Below are 22,143 nucleotides of genomic sequence, written 5' to 3'. Positions count from 1 at the left end.
ACATAATTTCCCCTTCCATGATTGCCAGCACTTGGGCTGAGAGGTTGTACCACTGTCTCTCCAAGACTGCGTCCAGGAACTTTCCTCCTGAGCTGAGTGGATGAAAATACATATAGCTCCAGTTTGCTTGTTCTCTGAGACTGCTCTTGGGCAAGGGAGGGAGTAGGAGTGATTTCTTCTCTGCTTCCCATATGCAGGTCTACTCTGCTCTGCTGTGGGCCTTCCTCCAAACAAACAGACAAGGGCATCTTTTAGCAACTTAATGAAAGCATAAAAATGACATTTTAACTTAACTTTCCATAACTCTTGGTTTTCCCAACTCTAGGCAAGAAGGCTGTGGCAGAGGAGGAAGGTTGGTGTTGCTTGGCTTAGACCCAGCTATAGTGCTTGTAGGTACAAGGCAGTAGACTAACTTTCTATTGTGAGTTGCATGACTATTACAAGAATACCAGCTAGTTTCTGCTCTTGCTCTCTTCACCTTAAAATAATAATAACAATAATAGAGCTAGGTGCATTCCTTATTGTGATGACAAAGAATTAATGATCTTTTTTTTTTTTTAAGTGAGGCAGTTGGGGTTAAGTGACTTGCCCAGGGTCACACAGCTAGTAAGCGTTAAGTGTCTGAGGCCGGATTTGAACTCAGGTCCTCCTGACTCCAGGGCAGGTGCTCTATCAACTGCACCATCTAGCTTCCCCTGAATTAATGATCTTTTGTCTTGAAATAGGCATTCTCTACTCATACTTTTTGATTCTAAGACCATGACCCAGGCCAGTAGGGCCCAGGACCATATCTGACCTTGGCCACCATATGTTAAAACTCCCAATCCAAACATTACTAATTACTGTTGTTGGCCTCTGGTCAGGTAGGGAGAGCTTGTTGGGGAAAGTAGTCTCTGGTGAAGTTTTTGAGTAGTTAGATCAGAGAGGGTTTAATTATGCAGTCTTCTTCAGATAGAGATATGAACTTCTGAGTTGGGATGGGTTAAAGCAGCTCTCTCCCTGAACCTCCTGAGGACATTCCTTCCGAAGAGTTAAAGCAGCCGCCAGAGAATGGTTATTTGAAAGGTCACTCTGTCCTATATTCAGAGATAGTCTGGTTACACGGGTCTTCCTCTAGTCCCCTGAGTATAGCCTAGTTCTTATAATTAAGTACACAATACCTTCCTTTTGGTACTTGCTGTGTGCCTGCCTGTAAGGAGTTCCCAAATTCAACCTTGAGGAGATTGTTGGTCTTTTTACAAAAATCTTACTGATATCTTTTGTTTTAATATCACCTAAAATTTCCCATGTACGCCTTTCCCTCTACCTTTCCAGAAATCCATCCCATGTTACAAAGGCTTTTTATGAGAAAAAAATTAAAGGAGAAAGAAGAATTTTTGTTTTTGTTTTTTTATTTTTTGGTGAGGCAAATGGGGTTAAGTGACTTGCCAGGGTCACACAGCTAGTAAGTGTTAAGTGTCTGAGGCCGGATTTGAACTCAGGTCCTCCTGAATCCAGGGCCGGTGCTCTATCCACTTTACCACCTAGCTGCCCGAGAAGATATTTTTTAAAAGTCAGCAAAACTCAATCAGTACATCAAAAAAAAAACCCAAACCTGACAGTATATGCAGTGTTCCTTACCCACAGACCTCCCATTTCTGTAGTATCATGAGGAGGTTTCTTCTCATATTTCTTCCTTGTGGCCACACTTCTTTGTAATTTCACAATATCCTTTTTTTTGGGTGAGGCAATTGGGGTTAAATGACTTGCCCAGGGTCACACAGCTAGTAAGTGTCAGGTGTCTGAGGCTGGATTTGAACTCAGGTCCTCCAGAATCCAAGGCCTATGCTTTATCCACTGCACCACCTAGCTGCCCCCAATGGGCTTAGATCTTGATGTGGCCCTTGTGCCACAGCTAGGGAAAACTATGTATGGCTGTTCCAAGGCAACATGCCTTGTATGTTTTTTTGTTTTGTTTTGGGTTTTTTTGGTTGGGCAATGAGGGTTAAGTGACTTGCCCAAGATCACACAGATAGTAAGTGTCAAGTGTCTGAGGCTGGATTTGAATTCAAGTCTTCCTGACTCCAGGGCCAGTGCTCTATCCACTGCGCCACCTAGCTGCCCTCACCTCATATGCTTTTTGCAGAAAGATTCACCTTGATGGTCTCTATCAACCAACCCTCCACCTCTAGACATGGGCTTATCTAAGCTATCTCCTTATTTGAATGGGGAAGTTCCCAATGGGTGGAGGGAGAGTGTGGTTTGTTTCCTGTCTAGGCAGTACCCAGAATAAAGGTATTTCTTTTTTTTATTTTTATTTTTATTTATTTATTTTTTTGGTGGGGTAATGGGGGTTAAGTGACTTGCCCAGGGTCACACAGCTAGTAAGTATCAAGTGTCTGAGGCCGGATTTGAACTCAGGTACTCCTGAATCCAGGGCCGGTGCTTTATCCACTGCACCATCTAGCTGCCCCCAATAAAGGTATTTCTTAATGCAGGCAAACCTATATGCCAGAAGAAGAAACCAAGATACCTTGGGAATACTCAACCATTCAATAATGACAACTAAAATTACTGTACTTTGCATAGAACTGTAAGATTTATAGGATGCCTTCCTCACAACAATGCTGTGAGGCAGGTAGTTTAAATATTATTACTTGTATGACCTTCAGGTGAGTCACTTCATATCTCTTGAGTCTCAGTTTCCTCATCTGTACAATTAGGTCATTGGATTAGGTGATTCCTTCAGGTTTTCTCAGACCTATGATTTAATTGATTTAAGGGATACCTCATGGAGAAAATCTCTTTGCCATTTGGCACCTGTTCTATAGACTTAGAGAGTTTCTCAGAAGCTTTCATTGCCTCAGGGTCATACTTCTAGTATGTGTCAGAGGTGGGAATGAAAGCTAGCTCTTCCTGACTCCTAGATCCCTATTTCCTGTATTTTTCTAGAATCTTGTTCTTTTCTTTCTTTTTTTCTTCTTGCAAATAGAACTGATCCTCGGAGAAGTCAGAGTGGCTTGGCCAAAGCCAAAGAACAGCTGAACATCAGATTCAGACCCATGTCTCCCAACTTCCAGGGTGGTGCTATTGCTCCTGTTCTATACCAGCTGTTTGCTTTACAAAAGGGTTCACTCAGGGGCAGCTAGGTGGCGCAGTGGATAGAGCACTGGCCCTGGATGCAGGAGGACCTGAGTTCAAATCCAGCCTCAGACACTTGACACTTACTAGCTGTGTGACCCTGGGCAAGTCACTTCACTCCAATTTCCTCGCAAAAAAAACAAAAACAAAAACAAAAAACCAAAAGGGTTCACTTAAATAGCAGGATCCCCTGGTGCTTTTCAAACATAATTCACTTGACCAAAAATTTAATCACACTGAACTTTTTAGCAACACATCTTCTGAGTACAACTCTGCCCCCTTGTGCTCTTAATGGGTTATCTTTTCTTTCTTTCTTCCTTTCTTTTTTTAAGGTAATAAGGGTTAGGTGACTTGCACAAGGTCACATAGCTAGTGTCTGAGTTCAGATTTGAACTCAGGTCCTTCTGACTCCAGGGTTGGTCCTCTATCCACTTCACCACTTGGTTACCTCTCTTAAGGGGTTATCTAAAGCAGAGGGGTCATACTGCAGTGGCTACACAACTCCCAATAGAGGTACTCAACCAGATTAAAATGTAATTGGTAAATATTTAATAAAATAAATAAAAATGCATCACAACATAGGTCATGTTAATGTAGTGGTTTTCAAAGTCAATATGTGGCTGGCAGGGATCTGTTTTCCACTTGAATTTAACACTGTTGAACTAAAGCATTACACAGGGTGTCCACAAAATCTCAGTACAGTTTAAAAAAAAAAATTCTTTTTATTTATTTATTTATTCATTCATTCAATTTACTTACTTACTAGTTCATTCATTCATTTAGCTATTTTCTTCCATTAAGTTTTATTTTTCCAAGTTACATGTAAATACAAATTTTGACATCAAATTTTTTTTTTAAACTTTGTGTTCCAAATTCTTTTCTTCCCTCACCCTACCCCCGCATCAGTACAGTTTTAAGCTTTTAATAGCTTTAATAGCTTAAACCACAACAGACTTTTGAAATACCCTATGTGGTGTGTATAGACCCATCCCAGGGACTTTTTGCAATACTTTTAGCAGGCTTTTCAAACCCTTTCAATCTGCCTCTCCCTCTCATTGGGTTAACAGATTCTGATGGTCTAGCTGTGAAGGAAGTAAAACAGATGGAGAATGGAGTCCTGATAACTGAAACCTCAGGAAAACAGCTAAAGAGGTAGGCTCTGTGTGTGTGTGTGTGTGTGTGTGTGCTTGAATTCATAAATGTCCCTGGAGTTTCTCTGCCTCTTTTCTGACTGACTTGAAAGAGGAGCATGATGCCATCCTCATGACTTAAGCTACCGAAAAAAGTCTTAGGTTGCCTCAGGACAGTGGAAGGGGCTGATTTTCCTTGTCATCCTTATTTTATCTGCTTCTCACAACTTTCTAAGTTCACCCACCTCTGAGGTTCAAGTTGATCAACCACGGTCTCTTCCTGCCGAGACTGTATGGCTTAGACGCCTCATGTTTTTGTAACAAATCCATCCTTCTTGACACTGAGGTTCCCTACATGGCACGGATTCCTGGGTCATTTGGCTTGAGTCGTGAAATTTGAAACAACAGGTCTGTTTCTCCTGTCCCTGAAGGACCTCGAGAACAAGCTCGGTATGCTTACTTTTAGCTCGCTGATAGAGAACACCAGGTCACAACCTCACTGGAGTTTGGTATGTGATATGACCAGGGCCTTCTTGGAATTGCTTTATTTTAGGGAACCAGAAAAATAAAAATGAGAGGATGGGAAGAACATGGTCGTTTCAAATACATCCTCCAGACACTTTCCTGATAACCATTCAGCTGAGGAGTTCTTTTGCTCTGACGTAGTCGGTCCTACATTGAGGAACCTTGTTTACATGTCTGTCCATTGGTCATTGGGTATTTTGGAGGGAGGGTATGCAGGATGCCTGTCAGAGTCCTGGGAGTTAAGCTGCTAAAGAACAGGGGTAGTGGTATCTGTCCTTGAGGAGTTAACCATCTAAACAAGGGGACGTCAGTGCTGGAAGTGGGTACCCATGATTATAATGAGGAGGGCAGGGATAGTGCAAGGTCAGAGTTCAGGTGGAGGGAGTAGGTTTTGAACTGCCTCCCCAGCTGACTTTGTGGAGCTTCCTGTGATTGAGAAGATTTCCATTTTCTCAGTGGAGAAACATTGACTTTTGCAGGCCTTCCTCTGCAAGAAGACAGGAAGATTCAACCTGGTTTTTCAGTCTATTCGATTTGGTGGTTGAGAGGATGGGAGTGGGGGGTGGTCTGTTTGTCCAAGAGGGCACAGCTTGTTTATTATGTCTCCAATCATTCAGTCAAGCAAGAGTTTATTAAACTAATTAGCTGTTGTTGCTTCCCCATTTGCTTGTATTTCCCAAAATACCTTGTATCTGCCAATTATATGCCTATCTACATTCGTGTTGTCTCCCCTGAAGAAAAGTGTTCTGGGTCCTATGAGGGATGCAAAGATGGGTAAGATGCAGTCCCTAAATTTAAGGAGCTTCATTCCAGTAGGAGCAATTTTAGTTTTGCAGTAGTATTGCAAGGCTTTGCAATAACCGTAACATAGGACTGTCGTATGTAGGAAGCATCATGACTGTGCTTTACTGGGAGAGGAGGGAGGGATAGGGAACAGTGGCAAAAGGAAGTGAGCTTCCACAAGCTTGAGTGTCTGAACTCCCCAACAAGGGTGCTTTTGGTGTAAAAGATCACAGAGTTATAGAGTTGGAAGAGACCTCAGGGGCCCCTCCAGTTCAACCCAACTGTTTGATTTGTCCCAACACTTAATTGACTGCTGGCTGTTTCACCCCAATCCTTTTCTAGGCTTTCCTGCAGTGTTGTTGAGTTTCTCTAGAGAAATGCATTGGTTTGGGGCGGCTAGGTGGCGCAGTGGATAAAGCACCGGCCCTGGATTCAGGAGTACCTGAGTTCAAATCCGGCCTCAGACACTTGACACTTACTAGCTGTGTGACCCTGGGCAAGTCACTTAACCCCCATTGCCCTGCCATAAAAAAAAAAAAAGAAATGCATTGGTTTGAACAGGTTTCCAGCAAACAGATCGCATTGCTATAGCCATGCTGCTTGTGTTTTCCTAAAATCAAGTTTCAGATGTACCCTCTAATAAAGGGCCAAGAAAAATGTATTTTGAAGAACCACAGATGAAACTTCGGGCATGGCGGCTTCGACTAGAGGGAGTTGTTCACTCCAGAAGTAACAATAATGATAGCTAACACTTACATACAAATGTTTGTTGTGAGTGTTTGGGCAACCAAGTGGCACAGGCCTGAAGTCAGGAAGACTCATTTCCTTGAATTCAAATCTGGCCTCAGATACTTACTAGTTGTGTGAACCTGGGCAAGTCACTTAACCCAGTTTGCCCCAGTTTCCTCATCTGTAACATGAGCTGGAGAAGGAAATGGCAAAACACTCTAGTGTCGCTACCAAAAAAACCCTAACTAGGGTCATGAGCAGTCAAACATGACTGAAAAAACTAAACAGCAGCAGCAACAACAACAACAACAACAGACGTTTATATAGCACTTACTATGTCCCAGGTACTGTGCTGTAGTGAGAGAGAGAAAACCCTAGATTTGGAGCTAGAAAATAAGGTATCTAGAAGCCTTTCTATAGCATAGTAATGCGCCAGGCACCGTCCCAGCATAGAAGTGTGCGTATTTCCCAGATGACCAGGTTCAGAGCCTTCTCTAGTCCCAGCAGAGTGTAAGCTCTTTGAGGGCAGACACAGTTTGTTATTCATTTTTGTCTTTGGACATATTAGGCATTTAATAAATAATTGTTAGATTGGATTGGATTAAAAAAATGCTATATGAACTGGTGATGAGTGAGATGAGCAGAACCAGGAGGACATTGTACACAGTATCATCAATATTATGTGTTAATCAACTGTGATAGACTTGATTCTTCTCAGCAATACAATGGTCCAAGATAGTTCCAAAGGACTCATGATGGAAAATGCTCTCCAAATCCAGGAAAAAAAAAAAAGAACTGTGGAATACAGATGCAGATTGAACCATACTATTTCTTTTGTTTTTGGTGCTGTCGTTTTTCTTTTTTGAGGTTTTTCCTTTTCGCTCTGATTCTTCTCTTATAACATGACTAATGCAGAAATATGTTTAATGTTATTGTACACATGTAACCTATATCAGATTACTTGCTGTCTCGGGGAGGGAGGGAAAAAAATTTGAAACTAGAAATCTTATAAAAACAAATGTTGAAAACTATCTCTACATGTAACTGGAAAATAATAAAATACTTTTATAATTTAAAAAAATCATAGGGTCATTTTAAAAAATGGACAGTTTCCCAAAGACAATCCAAATCCTTCCTCCAGTTCAACTCTAGGTCATTTACAATATCTTTTTTTTTGGTGAGGCAATTGGGGTTAAGTGACTTGCCCAGGGTCACACAGCTAGTAAGTGTTAAGTGTCTGAGGCCGGATTTGAACTCAGGTCCTCCTGAATCCAGGGCCGGCGCTCTATCCACTGCGCCATCTAGCTGCCCCCATTTACAATATCTTTGCAAGATGTGTACTAATGGGCACATTCTATAAGCTGTTCTTTGAACTGTAGAATGATGTAATAAATGTGTTTCACCTATCTTAAAAAAATATATGCTCTAGGAGTTCTAATGAGGGAGAGATTGATTTCTGAGAAATCCAAGGCTCAGGTACAGTGGCAGAGCTAGACCAGAACCCACATCTCCTGGACTTCCTCCCCTGCCCCTCCAGGTCAACATGGCAGCCATTTAGATCAAGTCTCCTTGTCCAAGTTGCTCTCTGGTCAGAGACACTTTCATCTTGGATCCTATAACCCTGGGGTGGGCAGTGCGGCTGTTCTTGCTTGCAGTGACATTTCTCATCTGGTATATGTTCACATAGGTCAGCCTCACCCCGACCTCATTGACTACAAAGGTTTGACACTCTGTCTGTGTTGTTTTCTCTAGACAGCTCAGTAATTCCTCCTCCTATAGTACAGAACCTGGGAAACAGAGCAGCACAGCTGACTTGCAGAAATCCAAAACAGAGAAGGAAGCCTGGAAGCTGATGGAGGCTGATAAAGCCAAGACTGGGCAGGTAAAAAACTCCAAGTGCTCTTGCTCTGCCTGCCTCTTGCTGAACAACCAGCTGCTCGTCTTTAGCAACTTTTGTAATAGAATCAGCTTTTGGTCTTGCCTGCTTAAAGAAAGGAGAGGTGGAGATCTGTGTTATCTCAAATTTAAAAAATCTTGTTGTTCAGTTGTTTCAGTCGTGTCTGATTCTTCATGACCTCATTTGGGGTTTTCTCAGAGATACTAGAGTGGTTTGCCATTTCCTTCTCCAGCTCATTTTACAGAGGAGGAAACTGAGGCAAACAGGTTGACGCGATCTGCCTAGGGTTGCACAGCTAGTAAGTGTCTGAGGCCAGATTTGACTCAGGTCTTCCCAACTCCTGTGCTCTATCTGCTGTGCTGCCTAGATGCCCCCAAATTTTAAATTTTACAGATTTTTAACTCTACACTCTGTTTAAAGGCACTTTAGGGCTCTTTTCCTCCCTGAGTATCATGGTATCCTGGCCAGCCACCACTTCTCCTTACCCTTACTGACCCATTGACAGTTATGCTGGTGAGGGGAAAAAATGACCCCCAGGTCAGAAAAAGGGGGATAGAGTAAAAGTATTAGTTATATAGCTTTACAAAGTTGGAAAGGGACTTTAGAGATCATCTCATCTAATCTCTTTATTTTATAGATGAGGAAACAGTCCCAGGGGCTAAATTCACTTTTCCATGGTCTTAAAGTTGGTTGGTAGCAAAGCTGCAACTCTTCATTTGTGTTGGCTGCACCCAGAGACACAAGAAGAGGCAGTAAAACATTGTAGCAAGAACACTGGAAACCTGGGTTCACCAGCGGGTGGTGACAAGACACAGTCACTTAGTCTCCAAGCCTCGATTTCCTTGTAAGCTTATGAAATAGGAATGATATTGATACTCAGTATTAACAAAGGAAATCTATGTAAAACGTGAACTATGGATGTCTGTTATTAAAGCTTGTGTGGGAGCTCTGTCTACAGAGCGCCCCCTGTGGCTGGGGGTTGGTTTCACACAATGAAAGACAGTGAAAGACATTCTGGAGAGCAATTTGGAACTGTGCCCCAAGGACTATAGAACTGGGCTTACCCTTTGATCCAGAAATACACTGCTAGGTTTCTATCCCAAAGACATCCCCCAAAAGAGGAAAAAAAGGACCTATTTGTACAAAAATATTTATAGCAGCTCTTTTTGTGGTGGCTAAGAATTGGAAATCCAAGAGATGCCCATCAATTGGGGAATGGTTAAACAAGCTGGGGTATGTGATTGTGTTGGAATAGTATTGTGCTATAAGAAATGGTAAGCAGGATGACTTTAGAAAGGCCTGGAAAGACTTGTATGAACTGATGTATAGTGAAGTGAGCAGAACCAGGAGAGCATTGTTCACAGTGACAGCAGTGTTGCTTGATGAAGAACTGTGAAAGACTTAACTATTCTCAATGATACAATGATCTAAGACAATCCCAAAGGACTAATGATGAAGCATACTATCTGCTTCCAAAGTTGAACACCGACTGAAGCATGCTATTTTTCACTTTCTTTCATTTTTTTTTTTTATTTAAGTTTTCTTATACAAAATGACTGATATGACAATGTTTTACATCATTGTACTTGTAGAACCCATTATCTGATTGCTTACTACCGGGGTGGGGGGTGGGGAGGAGAGGAAGGGAAGGAGGGATAGAATTTGGAACTCAAAACTTTAAATCAAATGTTTATTATTTTAATAAAAAAAAGAAAGAAAGAAAAATGGTAGCCAAGGTGGGATTGAGTAGAAAGTGAAGAGATGGAAGATTGGAAAGGGCAAAGTTTGGGATCTATCTCAGTATCGTAACTATCTTTATTCCGTGACTTTTTTATTGGGGAGCTGACTTCCAGATTGCTATCGCTTTCATCTCAAGCTGTCTTCCAGTTCTCTTTCCTCTTGCTTACCAGTCTTCCCCCCTTGCTTCCTTCTTGCCTTCCAGCTCAAAGCCTTCCTAGTGTGTCAGGTCATCAGCAGTGAACAATTACAACTCCCTCCCTGCTGCTTTTTAACTTCTATGTCTGCTCAGAGGACGAGAGTAATTGAGGATTATAGGTATACTGTCGAGTTATCCATTTGCCTTATTTTCATGCCTCGTTGCCCAAAGACGGATCACTTGCACAGGAGACAGAGATAAAAGACGGAAGTGCCTGGCTTAGTTTACAGTAACTCTCTCTCCGGTTCCTTATATTACTTGCTTAAGCCTTATATTCTGTAAATAAAGAAGTGTGGGGGTGGGTGGTATCTGCTAACTATGATTCTCAGGAAAGATAGCACAGTGTGCTGAGGCAAACCAGGTTATAAAGAAAGAGAAGCTTTTTTTCTGAGTGACTGGGAGTAATGCCAGTGTTATAAAACTCAATTGATCAGTCAACCAGCAATTGTCCTTGATGTCTCACTGAATGTTCACCATTGCACTAGGCACTGTAGAAGAAGAAGAAGAAGTATAAAACATGGCTTCTACCTTCTATCTAGTTGAGGAGGCAAGACTTACAGTAAACAAGCGTTAATAATACAAGACTAAATAATTACGCTACATGCTAAGCCAAGGATTCTACATGCTATAGGAATTCTGTCCAGGAGACCAGCTGAACACTGGGGTTGTAAAGGAAGGTTCCTGGGAGAGGCTCAGACATATGCCAAGCTTTGGAGGCTGGACAGGATTGGGGTAGGTAGAAGAGAGAAGGAAACAGTGACAGCAGAGGCAGTACAGGGCTTGCTGACTTGAGGACACTGGCCTAGACCCACCCTAGGCCCAGGTGTTGGAACCTGTGACATGGACCTTAGCTGCCTGCTAGGGGTATGTAGATTTTGGGGAAAGTTGAGTGCTAGCCTATATTTTTGTTTCATGTTTTAATTTTGTAAATTGATTTTTCTCCCTTGTGTTTTTAGGTAAAGCTGTCAGTGTACTGGGATTATATGAAAGCTATTGGACTTTTTATCTCTTTTCTGAGCATCTTCCTTTTTATATGTAACCATGTAGCCGCCTTGGCTTCCAATTACTGGCTCAGCTTATGGACTGATGATCCTGTGATCAACGGGACACAGCAGCACACCAACGTCCGGCTGGGTGTGTATGGTGCGCTGGGCATTTCTCAAGGTGAGCCTGCCTAGATCCCACACTCCTGGGTTAGAAGGTTTTACCTCCTCTTGTTATCCCTTTGAAGCCAGTATTGGAAGGGTGATGAAAAGAATAGGAGGGGGAGCAGCTAGGTGGCGCAGTGGATAAACCACTGGCCTTGGATTCAGGAGGACCTGAGTTCAAATCCAGCCTCTGACACTTAACTAGCTGTGTGATCCTGGGCAAGTCACTTAACCCTCATTGCCCTGCAAAAAACAAAAAAAAGAAAAAGAAAAGAATAGGGGCATTCGTTGTTTTTCAGATTTTTGTTTTTGTTTTTTTTTTCCATATTTTAAAACTAAACCAGTTACTTTTCACCTTGGCACTGTGAGAGGGGTAGAAGGAAGGTTCTCCTATTCCCATTTTAGAAATGAGAAAGCTTAAACTCAGAATGTTAATAAGGACTCCTTATTAATAAACAAGTAACCATGTCTGTTGAATTACATTATATCTCTCTAGCAAGGACTAATAGAGTCTCTTCATTTTCTTCTTCTTATTTAACTTAGTTGAAAAGGGAGGAACCATTCAATGGCACTTCAGCAAGTGAGTCTAACTGTAGCATCCTTGGAGATTTTTTTTTTAAATTAAATTTCATTCATAAAGTTTAATTGCAGGTTAAAGGTAGAATTCTTACCTCACCAATGGCTTTCTTTTCATACCATAGAGACTCCCAAATTCCTCCTGGTCCTTAGATGTTTTCCTAGGATTAGAGAAGTCAAGGATTCAGATGACATCCGTCACACAAAATTTGTCATTGTTCAGTCATTTCAATTGTGTCCAACTCTTCATGACTCCATTTGGGATTTTCTTCACAAAGATACTACAGTAGTTTGCCGTTTCCTTCTCCAGCTTATTTTATAGATGAGGAACCAAAGCAGACAGGGTTAAGTTACTTAGCCAGGGTTACGCATCTAGGGAAGTGTCTGGATTTGAACTCAGGTCTTGCCGACTCTAGGCCTGGTGCTCTGTCTACTGTGCCACTTAACTACCCTCATACAAAATATTCTTTCCCCAGCAAAATCAGTGTATGTAGGTTGCAAGAGTGATTATTTAAGCTTGTATTCTCTGTACATACATTAATATAAGAAAATAGTTTTTTGTCTTGTTTTTCATTTTATTAAATGTGAAGTCCCTTTTTGAGCTATTTAGCAAACCCTTTAGGAGGCCCCATGTGACAGGGAAAGAAACAAGAACAATTGACATAACATCCAAGACCTAGTTTAGTGATGCAGCCTAGTCAACTGTAGATCTTGGTATAGTATAGAGTACCATCTTTTCTGTTTTTCCTAAGTCAGTTGAGTCATAATCAGTCACTAAACATTTTATTAAGTGCCTACTATGTTCCAGGCACTGTCTAAGCACCGGAGATATAGAGAGGCAAAAGACAGTCTTTGTTCTCAAGGAACTCATAGTCTAAGTTGGGATTCAGCACATAAACATGTAAATCATGTACAAACAGGTGTAGGCAATCTCTGTCCTTTGCTGGGCAGATCTCTCCAGTGATGACATGGTGTATTCTAGGTATTGCTGTGTTTGGCTACTCAATGGCAGTTTCCATTGGGGGCATCTTTGCTTCCCGCCGCCTACATCTGGATCTACTCCACAATGTACTCCGGTCCCCCATGAGCTTCTTTGAACGAACACCCAGTGGGAACCTTGTGAATAGGTTCTCCAAGGAGATGGACACAGTGGACTCAATGATTCCTCAGATCATCAAGATGTTCATGGGATCCCTGTTCAATGTCATTGGTGCCTGTATAATCATACTGCTGGCCACGCCCATTGCTGCCATCATCATCCCACCCCTTGGCCTCATCTATTTCTTTGTACAGGTAAGTGGCAGGAAGTTTGTGTCATTTTATGCTTAGAACATAAGAATGGAACTGAAGTTGTAGCTTTGTTGCAAAACTAGACAAGGCTCTACTTTATCCTTAAAAATCAGAGATCATTGTCTTGACATGCAATCTCATGGTCAGTGATGTCAAACTCAAAGATAAACAGGTCCCTGTGTGCCCCATTTGGGGGGAGGGGCAATGGGGGTTAAGTGACTTGCCCAGGGTCACACAGCTAGTAAGTGTCAAATGTCTGAGGCTGGATTTGAACTCAGGTCCTCCTGAATCCAGGGCTGGTGCTCTATCCACTGCGCCACCTAGCTGGCCATCTGGCCCATTTTTATAGTGTTGGGGGCTGCCAGTTTGACACCTCTGCTTCTGACAAGCAGAATTCTCCAGGGCCTACCTATGAGGATCAGATGAAAACATCCCAGAAAATGCTTTAGAGAGTATAAAGCATTATCCAAAAGTAAGGCATAGCAAAGTTTTAAGTTGTCCATTTCCTTTACCATAGGATTTTGTAGAGCTTCCCAGATGTAGGAAGGAAGAAGATTCTGTGCTGGGGAGTAAACTAACAGGCAGTGGTTTGATTGATCTGGGCCCTAAAGAAAAGACTGCTAATCACTATTAGAGTTTGGGGTGAAATAGACCAGGTGATCCTTTTGTGTACACACACACACACACACACACACACACACACACACACACACACACACACACACACAGAGTCTGTCTGTCTCTCTCCCCTGCATGGTGATAGGTATACTCGTTTCAGAAAAACCCTCAAACTTTAAGAATCCCCGAGAAAGAATGTCTATTATGTACACTTAATGTAGAGATCTAAAAAGATCCAATTGCCTGAAGTTATTGGAGACCTTAAAGACTCCATAAAGTGTTAAGAACCAAATTCAGCTCCCAATCCAGAAGTAGGTAGCCGAGGCTTTAGTGTAACAACTGCTCACTCCTAGGCTTTCCTTGACAGTCTTTGGGGTTGCTTAGCCCTATAAACTCCCCCCCCCCCCCCCGTGAGGCAATTGGGGTTAAATGACTTGCCCAGGGTCACACAGCTAGTAAGCATTAAGTGTCTGAGGCCAGATTTGAACTCAGGTCCTCCTGAATCCAGGGCCAGTGCTCTATCCACTGCGCCACCTAGCTGCCCCAACTTTTAAGAACTTAGTTGAATTGGACAGTATATCATAAGCATACAGCTTGTTGGAACCTTAGTGGCCTCCTTGTTTTCAGGGGAAGATTTGAAGGGATTCGCTTATAAAAAAGTAACTTTCTGCTTTATTGACCTTCTTCCCCAGAGATTTTATGTAGCCTCCTCACGTCAGCTGAAGCGCCTAGAGTCAGTCAGCCGGTCCCCGGTATACTCACACTTCAATGAAACTCTCCTGGGTGTCAGTGTCATCCGTGCCTTTGAAGAACAGCAACGTTTCATCCATCAGAGTGACCTGAAGGTGGATGAGAATCAGAAAGCTTATTACCCCAGCATCGTAGCCAACAGGTGGGCTGGCATTCAGTGGGATCTAGCATTTTTCTTTCAAAGGAGACTACTTTGTCTTCTAATGGAATTAGTGGGAGACAACATACTGGGGTTTCTGGGACCCCTCAGAAAAACAACAAAATCCCATTTATTTTGTAGTTAAGACTTTTGGCAACTGACATAACTGTGAGCCCAGAAGTAGGCAAAGGAAGCACCCAAATTGTGTACTTGTTGGGAGAACATAAACCCATCCCTTGGTGCTCACCCAGACATTATTTCAGTATTTCCCACTGATGGACTAGAGATGGTTTCATGCTTTCCTCTCAAGTAAACTGTATAGGCTTTTTGCTATCCAGAAACCTTTTATCTCTCCCAGACATTTATGGATAAAATATGATGGCAATGTAGAAGCAGGAAGACACTGATGGCAGTAATCAAGAAGGGAAGAGACATATCCCTACAGAAGAGACATAGAAATTCTTTCTTTTTAAATATTTTATTATCACATATTTATTTGTTATATGTTATGTATTTTAGATATTTTTTTCAAATTAGGTATAAAATTTTTTTTTACCATTCTTTTAAAAAAATTTTTTTTGAGTTCCAAATTCTTTCCTGTCTTCCCTCCCTTCCCACCCTCATTGAGAAGGCATGCAATTTGATGTGGGCTGTTTATTTATTTTTGAAGATTTTTCAGCTAACAAGTTTTTTTCTTCTTTTTTTTCTTTTTTCTTTTTTCTTTTCCTTTCTTTCAGGGCAATGAGTGACTTGCCCAGGGTCACACAGCTAGTAAGTGTCAAGTATCAAGTGTCTGAGGCTGGATTTGAACTCAGGTCCTCCTGAATCCAGGGCCAGTGCTTTATCCACTGTGCCACCTAGCTACCCCAACAAGTTGTTTTTTTTTAATTAAGCTTTCTCTTCCAATATCTCAAAAAAAAAATTTCCTCAACAGATATCTACATAATCCAGCACAATAAATTCCTACCTTAGCCATATCCAAAAATGTATCTTTCTTTCTGAAGTTTCATTTTATCATCTCTCTCATCTGGAAGTGAGTCATGTTTCATCTTCATTCTTTTGAACTTGTGGTTTATCATTACGTTGATGATACAGGAAATTTAAAGCACAGCAGTAGGCTCGTGGCAGTAGGGCAGGGACAAACAGCCTCGGTAACCCCTGAGGGCCTCGGTGTATTGAGAAACACTACAATAATTGACATTCATAATAATGCTTCTGAGTCATCAAGAGAAGGTGAAATTATATACTGGTTGCTCCACTAAAAAATCAGGAAGGTATGATTTTGTTGACAGCTTCTTGTTGTAGGTAGTCCTTTCTCATTGTGCCACCCTTAAATGATTGCAAAGCAAAAGCAACTGAAAAGTGATCTCACCTGACAGCATATGCAGCATTCCTCACTGATAGGCCCCTACCTCTCTACCTACAGGAAGTGTGTCTTTATGTCTTCTGGAACCAAGTTTGATCATTGCATTTAATCTGAGTAATGATACAGTTTAGAAAGGTATCCCACTAAGGGACAAAGCAGATCACAGAAGATTAAATGGACAGTTTTAATTATATGAAATGAATACATTTTTGCATAAAAAAGGCAGTATATTTAAAATTAGAAAGAGGTAACTGGGGGAAGATTTTTGCAATAGGTTTATTTGATAAAGGTATCGAATCTGCTTTATATATGTATATATGCGTACATACATATATATACACATATGTTAAATATATAACATATATATGGAACCTATTAAAATTTATGAGATGAAGAGCAGTTCCCCAATAAATAGTCAAAGGAAGTGAATGGAGAGTTTGCAAAGAAAGAAATCCAAGCTATCAACAACCAATTGAAAAAAATGTTCCAAATCACTCATAATTAGTGAAATGCAAATTAAAGCCATTCCAGGTCATACCCATCAGCTTGACAAAGATGTCAAAAGAGTAAAATGATAAACGCCAGAAGGGTAGTAGTATTGGGAAAGCTGTGGATTGGTCCAGGCATTGTGGAAAGCAGTTTGGAACTATGCTCAAAAAGTCACTAAGCTGTGCTTTGATCCAGCAATGCCACTGCTAGGCTCATACCCCAACGAAATCAGAGAAAGAGGGAAGGGACCCATACGTACCAAAATATTTGTAGCAATTCTTTTTATAGTAGCAAAAAAACCTGGAAACTAAAAGGGTACCTTTTAGGGAAGGCCTAATAAAATTATGGGTTTTGAATGTAATGGAATATTATTATGATGTAAGAAATGACCAAATGGACAGGGTCAGAGGAAGCTGATGAGATCTGTATGAAGTGTGCAGAGTCAAAGTGGGCAGAACTCGCAAAACAATTGATACAATGGCAACATTATAAAGAAAGACAGCTTTGAAAGATTTAAAGCTCTGATCAATACACTAATAAACCATGATTCCAGAGGGTGGAGGATGAAGCCTCCTATTCACCCCTGACAGAAATGACCTTCCAAAAAATTAATTAATTAATTAGTTGTTTTGCAGGGTAATGAGTGTTAAGTGACTTGCCCAGGGTCATACAGCTAGTAAGTGTCAAGTGTCTGAGGCTGGATTTTAACTCGGGTCCTCCTGAATCCAGGCCCAGTGCTGAAATGAACTTTTAAAGTGAATAAGGAGACATATATTTTTTATGTGGCTGATGTGGAAATTTATTTTAGTAGACTATACATATTTGTTACAAGTATATAATACTTTTTTTATTTTTCAGTTGTTCAAAAAGGGAGGGGGGAGTTGGAGAAAGAAAATAATAAATGCTTTTGAAAAAGTTATCACCTTCAGAGGACAAGCTTTTGTTGTTTGGAAAATTCATCTCCTTTCCTGATGTTACTGGATAAGTCAGAAGTTACTTTTGTCTCAGCCGTCTCTTTTTATATCCTTTCCTCTGTTGTTCCTAAGTCAAACTCTTTTAAGACCAAGAGACTGAGAGAGTCTTTGGAGAATAAAGGGTGTTTTTGGATTCCTTGGAATTCCCACTTGCTGAATTTGCTTTGGTGGATCTTGGAGCCCAGGGCTGATTTGTGTGTATATATGTATGTCTTGACAGGTGGCTGGCTGTCCGACTAGAGTGTGTGGGAAACTGCATAGTTCTTTTTGCGGCCTTGTTTTCTGTCATCTCCCGGCATAGCCTTAGCCCTGGGTTGGTGGGCCTCTCAGTCTCTTACTCCCTGCAGGTAAGAGGAAGAACATCTTCTGATATTCAAAATTATTTTTTAAAGAGGGTGGGAGGTAGAAGGGATTAAGATTGTGAGTTCTTGCATGCCATTTAAAGTCCGTTATGATCTAGGATGAGGAAAGGTCTGGTGGGGCAGAATAAAAAGGAATTAATTGTCTCTCTAGCTTTGGTCACCTAGGGCAGCTGGGCCTGGAGTCAGGAAGACTCATCTTCCTGTGCTCAAAGCAAGTCACTTAACCCTGTTTGCCTCAGTTTTCTCATCTGTACGATGATCTAGAGAAGGAATTGGGAAAATACTCCATTATCTTTGCTAAGAAAACCCCATATGAAGAATCAGACGACTGAAAATACTCAAGAACAACAACAAAAGCTTTGGTTGGGGAGGTGAACTTGCTCCCCTTTCCTTCCAGCTCTTCTCAATTACTTCTTTGATCCATTAATGAGGAAAGGCCTTGCTTTGCCTCTGATGTTGGTTCCCAGCAGTACCAGAGATGTTTTGGAAATGTGGAAATTACCTAAAATCCAAAAGCATAGAATCTGAAAACCAAATGGGGCTTTTGAGATCGTTTGATCTCAAGCAAGGTGGCCATCCAGGAGAGTTGACAGGCTGGTCTCTTCCATAAATAGCCTGAAACCTTTGTCTTATTTTTATCTGACATTGTTCTGGTTCACGGGCACCTTTTGCCCAGGACTGCTTTTGGATTGGGGCTTGGGATCCCAGGCTTGCTGCTGTTTCCATCCTGAGAGTCTGTTTGGAAGTGGTCCATTCACTCAGCCCTACACGCTGACTTAAACCCCTGATGACTTCGTGCCTTTTGTTTTTTACTCTATGATTATTTCCCAATGGACTTTCCCTTCCCTCTCCTCCCTGCCCATGCCTACATTGGAAACAGAGAAACAGTGAAGGAAAGGAGACTGGCACAAACTGCTGAGTCTTGACAGTTTATGCAACATCCTCCCCCACTCCCCACCCCCCACCCCCCCAACCCCACCCCAAGACTTAGTCATTGCAGTTAAGAGGAGTTCAGCACCTGCTTGCATTCAAAGTCCCCAGACATTATTTCCTTTGTTGCCACAGCATCTCTTATCTTCAGGTGAAATGCCCTGCATCCTATTTGCTTTCTTTTCCGAGTGAGCTCTCAGGGAAGTAGAAAGGCTGGAGGAGGTATTTACATTGATTCACACCTTGATCGGATTACCTGATACAATAGGGTTGGGAGTTTTAAATGCTTGAAAGATTGCCATGTGAGTTCTACTCCAGATGTCCCAAGTCTGTAGTTAGCATAAGCAGAGGTGTGTGGCAACCTTAGACTTTAGGTCCAACCCCCGGAATTGTACAAGTGAGGAAACTGAGGTCCAGAGGAGTGAAGACATCCAGCTAATTGATGGCAGTGCTCAAATTAGAGTTTGGCTCTCTCCCGTCTCTGTCTGGTGCTCTCCCTGCTCCTCCATACACTAGGAATTGTTTTTGATGGGTCGTAGGGGTGGAATTCCTTTTAAGGTAATACAGTGGTACTGTCTGTCCCTGTCAAAGGGAGAGGGGATTTAAAGCCAGTGTTGCTTAGCCTCATTAGAATCAGAATTCAGTTGTCATGTTTGAATGGAGTGGTGGAAAGGTCACTTGGACTTGGAGTCAGGAGACTGGGATTCCAGGGCTGCCTCTGCCCCAACCCTGTATGTCACCTTGAGTAATTGGCTTAAGATCTCCTTCCTTGGCATCTGTATCCAATAGAGGTAATGTTACCTGCCCTACCTACCTCAGAGAATTCTGATAAGGGTAAAATGGGATAATGTAGGCCTTCTTCATCTGGGGTCCATTAATATATTTTTAAAATATTTTGACAGCTATTTCATTATATTGGTTTCCTTTTTAATCCTATATATTTTATTTTATGCATTTAAAAATATCATTCTGGGCAAAGGTCCATAGGCTTCACTGGAATTCCAAAGGGGACCTTGAAACAAAAAAAAACTTTGGAAAATATTGTTCGAAATATAAAGCATAATACAGAGACAAAGGATTATTGTTGAGGACTTTCAAATATGCCAGAATTTGATAATTCTTTGTCGTTTTGCTGTGACTATCTCTGTGTTCATGTGCCATGCCTATAGGGCATCCCAGGAAGTTGGGCAGTACACTTAACCTAGAGGTACCATGGTCTTATGCTTTAAGAGGTTACCATGGGCCCTATTTCTTCGTGATTTTTCAGGATTTCTTTTCTTAGAGATTTGGGATAAGGAGAGAGACAGATGAGGGTGGGAGAGGGAGAGAGAGAACGTGCTCATGCGCGCGCACGCGTGCACATGTGCATGATGGATGAGGACTTTTCACTGAGATGAATTCTGCTTTTGTAGGTCACCACATACTTGAACTGGCTGGTACGAATGTCCTCTGAGATGGAAACAAACATTGTTGCTGTGGAGAGGCTCAAAGAATATTCAGAAACAGAGAAAGAGGTAAAGTGCTTTTGGATTTGGGAGAGGTACTTGACTTTCATTTTGAATTATCTTGCCCAAGGGCAAGATAGATCATAACTCTTTCCACTAGATGGGAGTCTGTTCTATTACTATCCTGTTTTTACATTAAAACCTGAGACACCAAGAAAATGCCCAGCAGACGTAGAACAAGGATCCAAGATCATCGGCTGAATCAGAAGGACCACATTCCACCTAGAAACCCAACAGGATTACTCTTTAATTTTCTGAAATGGCTAAAGTTGTCCAGTTTCCTGGAACTGAGCAAAATTCTTAACTCCTAAGCCAAGAAAGGGTTCTTCCAACAGAATGGCATGAGCATCCCCTAATGGAAATATAGGGAATTGCACCTGGAGTTTCCACCTTATGGTTGATTGACCTATCTTGTCACTAGCATATTGTCCATGTTTTAGGGAGCTAGGTGGTCCAGTGGATAGAACACTGGCCCCGGAGTCAGGAGGACCTGAGTTTAAATCTCACCTCAGACACTTATTAGCTGTGTGACCCTGGGCAAGTCACTTAACCCCAGTTGCCTTAAAAAAAAAAAAAAACAACCCACAACTATCTGGAGCCATTTTCAGTCATCCTGATATATATCTTGCCACTGGACCCAGATGGGTCTGGAGGAGAGAATGAGACTGGTGACCTTGCACAACCCTCCCTCACTTAAATCCAATTCCATGCAAGTCATGACATCACCCTCATGTCATGATCCTCTTGGAGAACAAAGGACAACCAACCAAAAAAAACCCAAAACAAAACCCAACAACAAAAAGGATGATGAGATTCCCAGTGTTGAATTGCCTCTTGGTTTCATTTTCATGAACCATTTATTATGTGAAACATAGCCCTACACAGGCTACCTAAAAAAGATTTTGAAATGACTTCCTAGTTAAGTTGAAGTGAACTCTCATTTCTCACCTGCAAACTGGCACCTAATATGTTCTTGTGCCTTTCTGTGGATGCTGACACCATTCTTAGATGTCAGGCTTCTTACACTGCGCTTCATTGTACTTCAGCTCTTCCTGGGGACAGCAGAAGAGGATGCAGTGTTGATACCAGCCCTTGCCAATAACACCATTAAATCCTCTTTTGAGGCCTACTCAAAATCCACATCAGTGAAGCATTTTCACGTCTCCCGGCATGTGACGAATCTGAAGAACATTTATATATTGTGCCTGTCTCAGTGGGCATTCTAGAGTAGCTTCTTCTATTAAAATTATTCTAATTGTTACCCAGAGTTCCTTCAGTCAGTCCTTAGATCTTTACCATCCTAGTTACTTTCTCTGCCTGAATGCCAGCTAATTAATTTCCTTCCATTCTCTGGTATACAGAAGTAAAATGAAATATTCTAGGTGTTCTCTGACCTAGTCCTGAATATTACAAATATAGCCTAAGATTTCATTAGGGTTTTTTTTGTTGTTTTGTTTTGGGTTTTTTGGACTGCCATATCAGACTAAACTGTTGAACTATACTGAGCTTTGGATTCTACTAAAATCTCTCCACCACCACTCTTCTTCTCCCCCCCCCCTTTCAGACTATTGCCTGGCTATACCTCTACCATCTTGTACTTGATGAATTTGATTTTTGGAACCCAAATATTAGACTTCAGATGAGTCACTGAACTCTTTTGGTCCCAGGTTCCTCAAAATGAGAGGAGGGGATTAAACAACCAATAAGGTCACTTCCAGCTTTAAATCTGTGATCTTTCATAAGCCAATCAAGAAATAAGATAGAAGAAGATTTAAGAAATACAAAGAGGAACAAGTTAAATGCCTTTTTCCAAATGGACTTCATTGTCATCAGCCATCATTTAACCAAACTCTGGCACAATAACTGTAGGCAGGTA

At 41.5% G+C, this 22,143-nt stretch overlaps 1 protein-coding gene across 1 annotated transcript in view; it reads left to right on the top strand.

Moving 5' to 3' along the window:
- ABCC1 (ATP binding cassette subfamily C member 1) overlaps positions 1-22,143 on the top strand; it is a 155,500-nt gene that overhangs the window by 120,696 nt on the left and 12,661 nt on the right. Inside the window, exons 20-26 of the mRNA XM_043979082.1 lie at positions 4,188-4,272; positions 8,040-8,169; positions 11,077-11,284; positions 12,827-13,137; positions 14,445-14,644; positions 17,691-17,817; positions 20,175-20,276. Of these exons, the coding sequence (XP_043835017.1) occupies positions 4,188-4,272; positions 8,040-8,169; positions 11,077-11,284; positions 12,827-13,137; positions 14,445-14,644; positions 17,691-17,817; positions 20,175-20,276 (1,163 nt within the window). The remainder of the gene's footprint in view (positions 1-4,187; positions 4,273-8,039; positions 8,170-11,076; positions 11,285-12,826; positions 13,138-14,444; positions 14,645-17,690; positions 17,818-20,174; positions 20,277-22,143) is intronic.

This window comes from Dromiciops gliroides, chromosome 1 (genome assembly GCF_019393635.1).
Source record: "Dromiciops gliroides isolate mDroGli1 chromosome 1, mDroGli1.pri, whole genome shotgun sequence".
In the NCBI taxonomy this organism is placed as follows: Eukaryota; Metazoa; Chordata; class Mammalia; order Microbiotheria; family Microbiotheriidae; genus Dromiciops; species Dromiciops gliroides.
The sequence above is the reverse complement of the archived record's forward strand: the minus strand, read 5'-3'. Positions and strand labels throughout refer to the sequence as shown.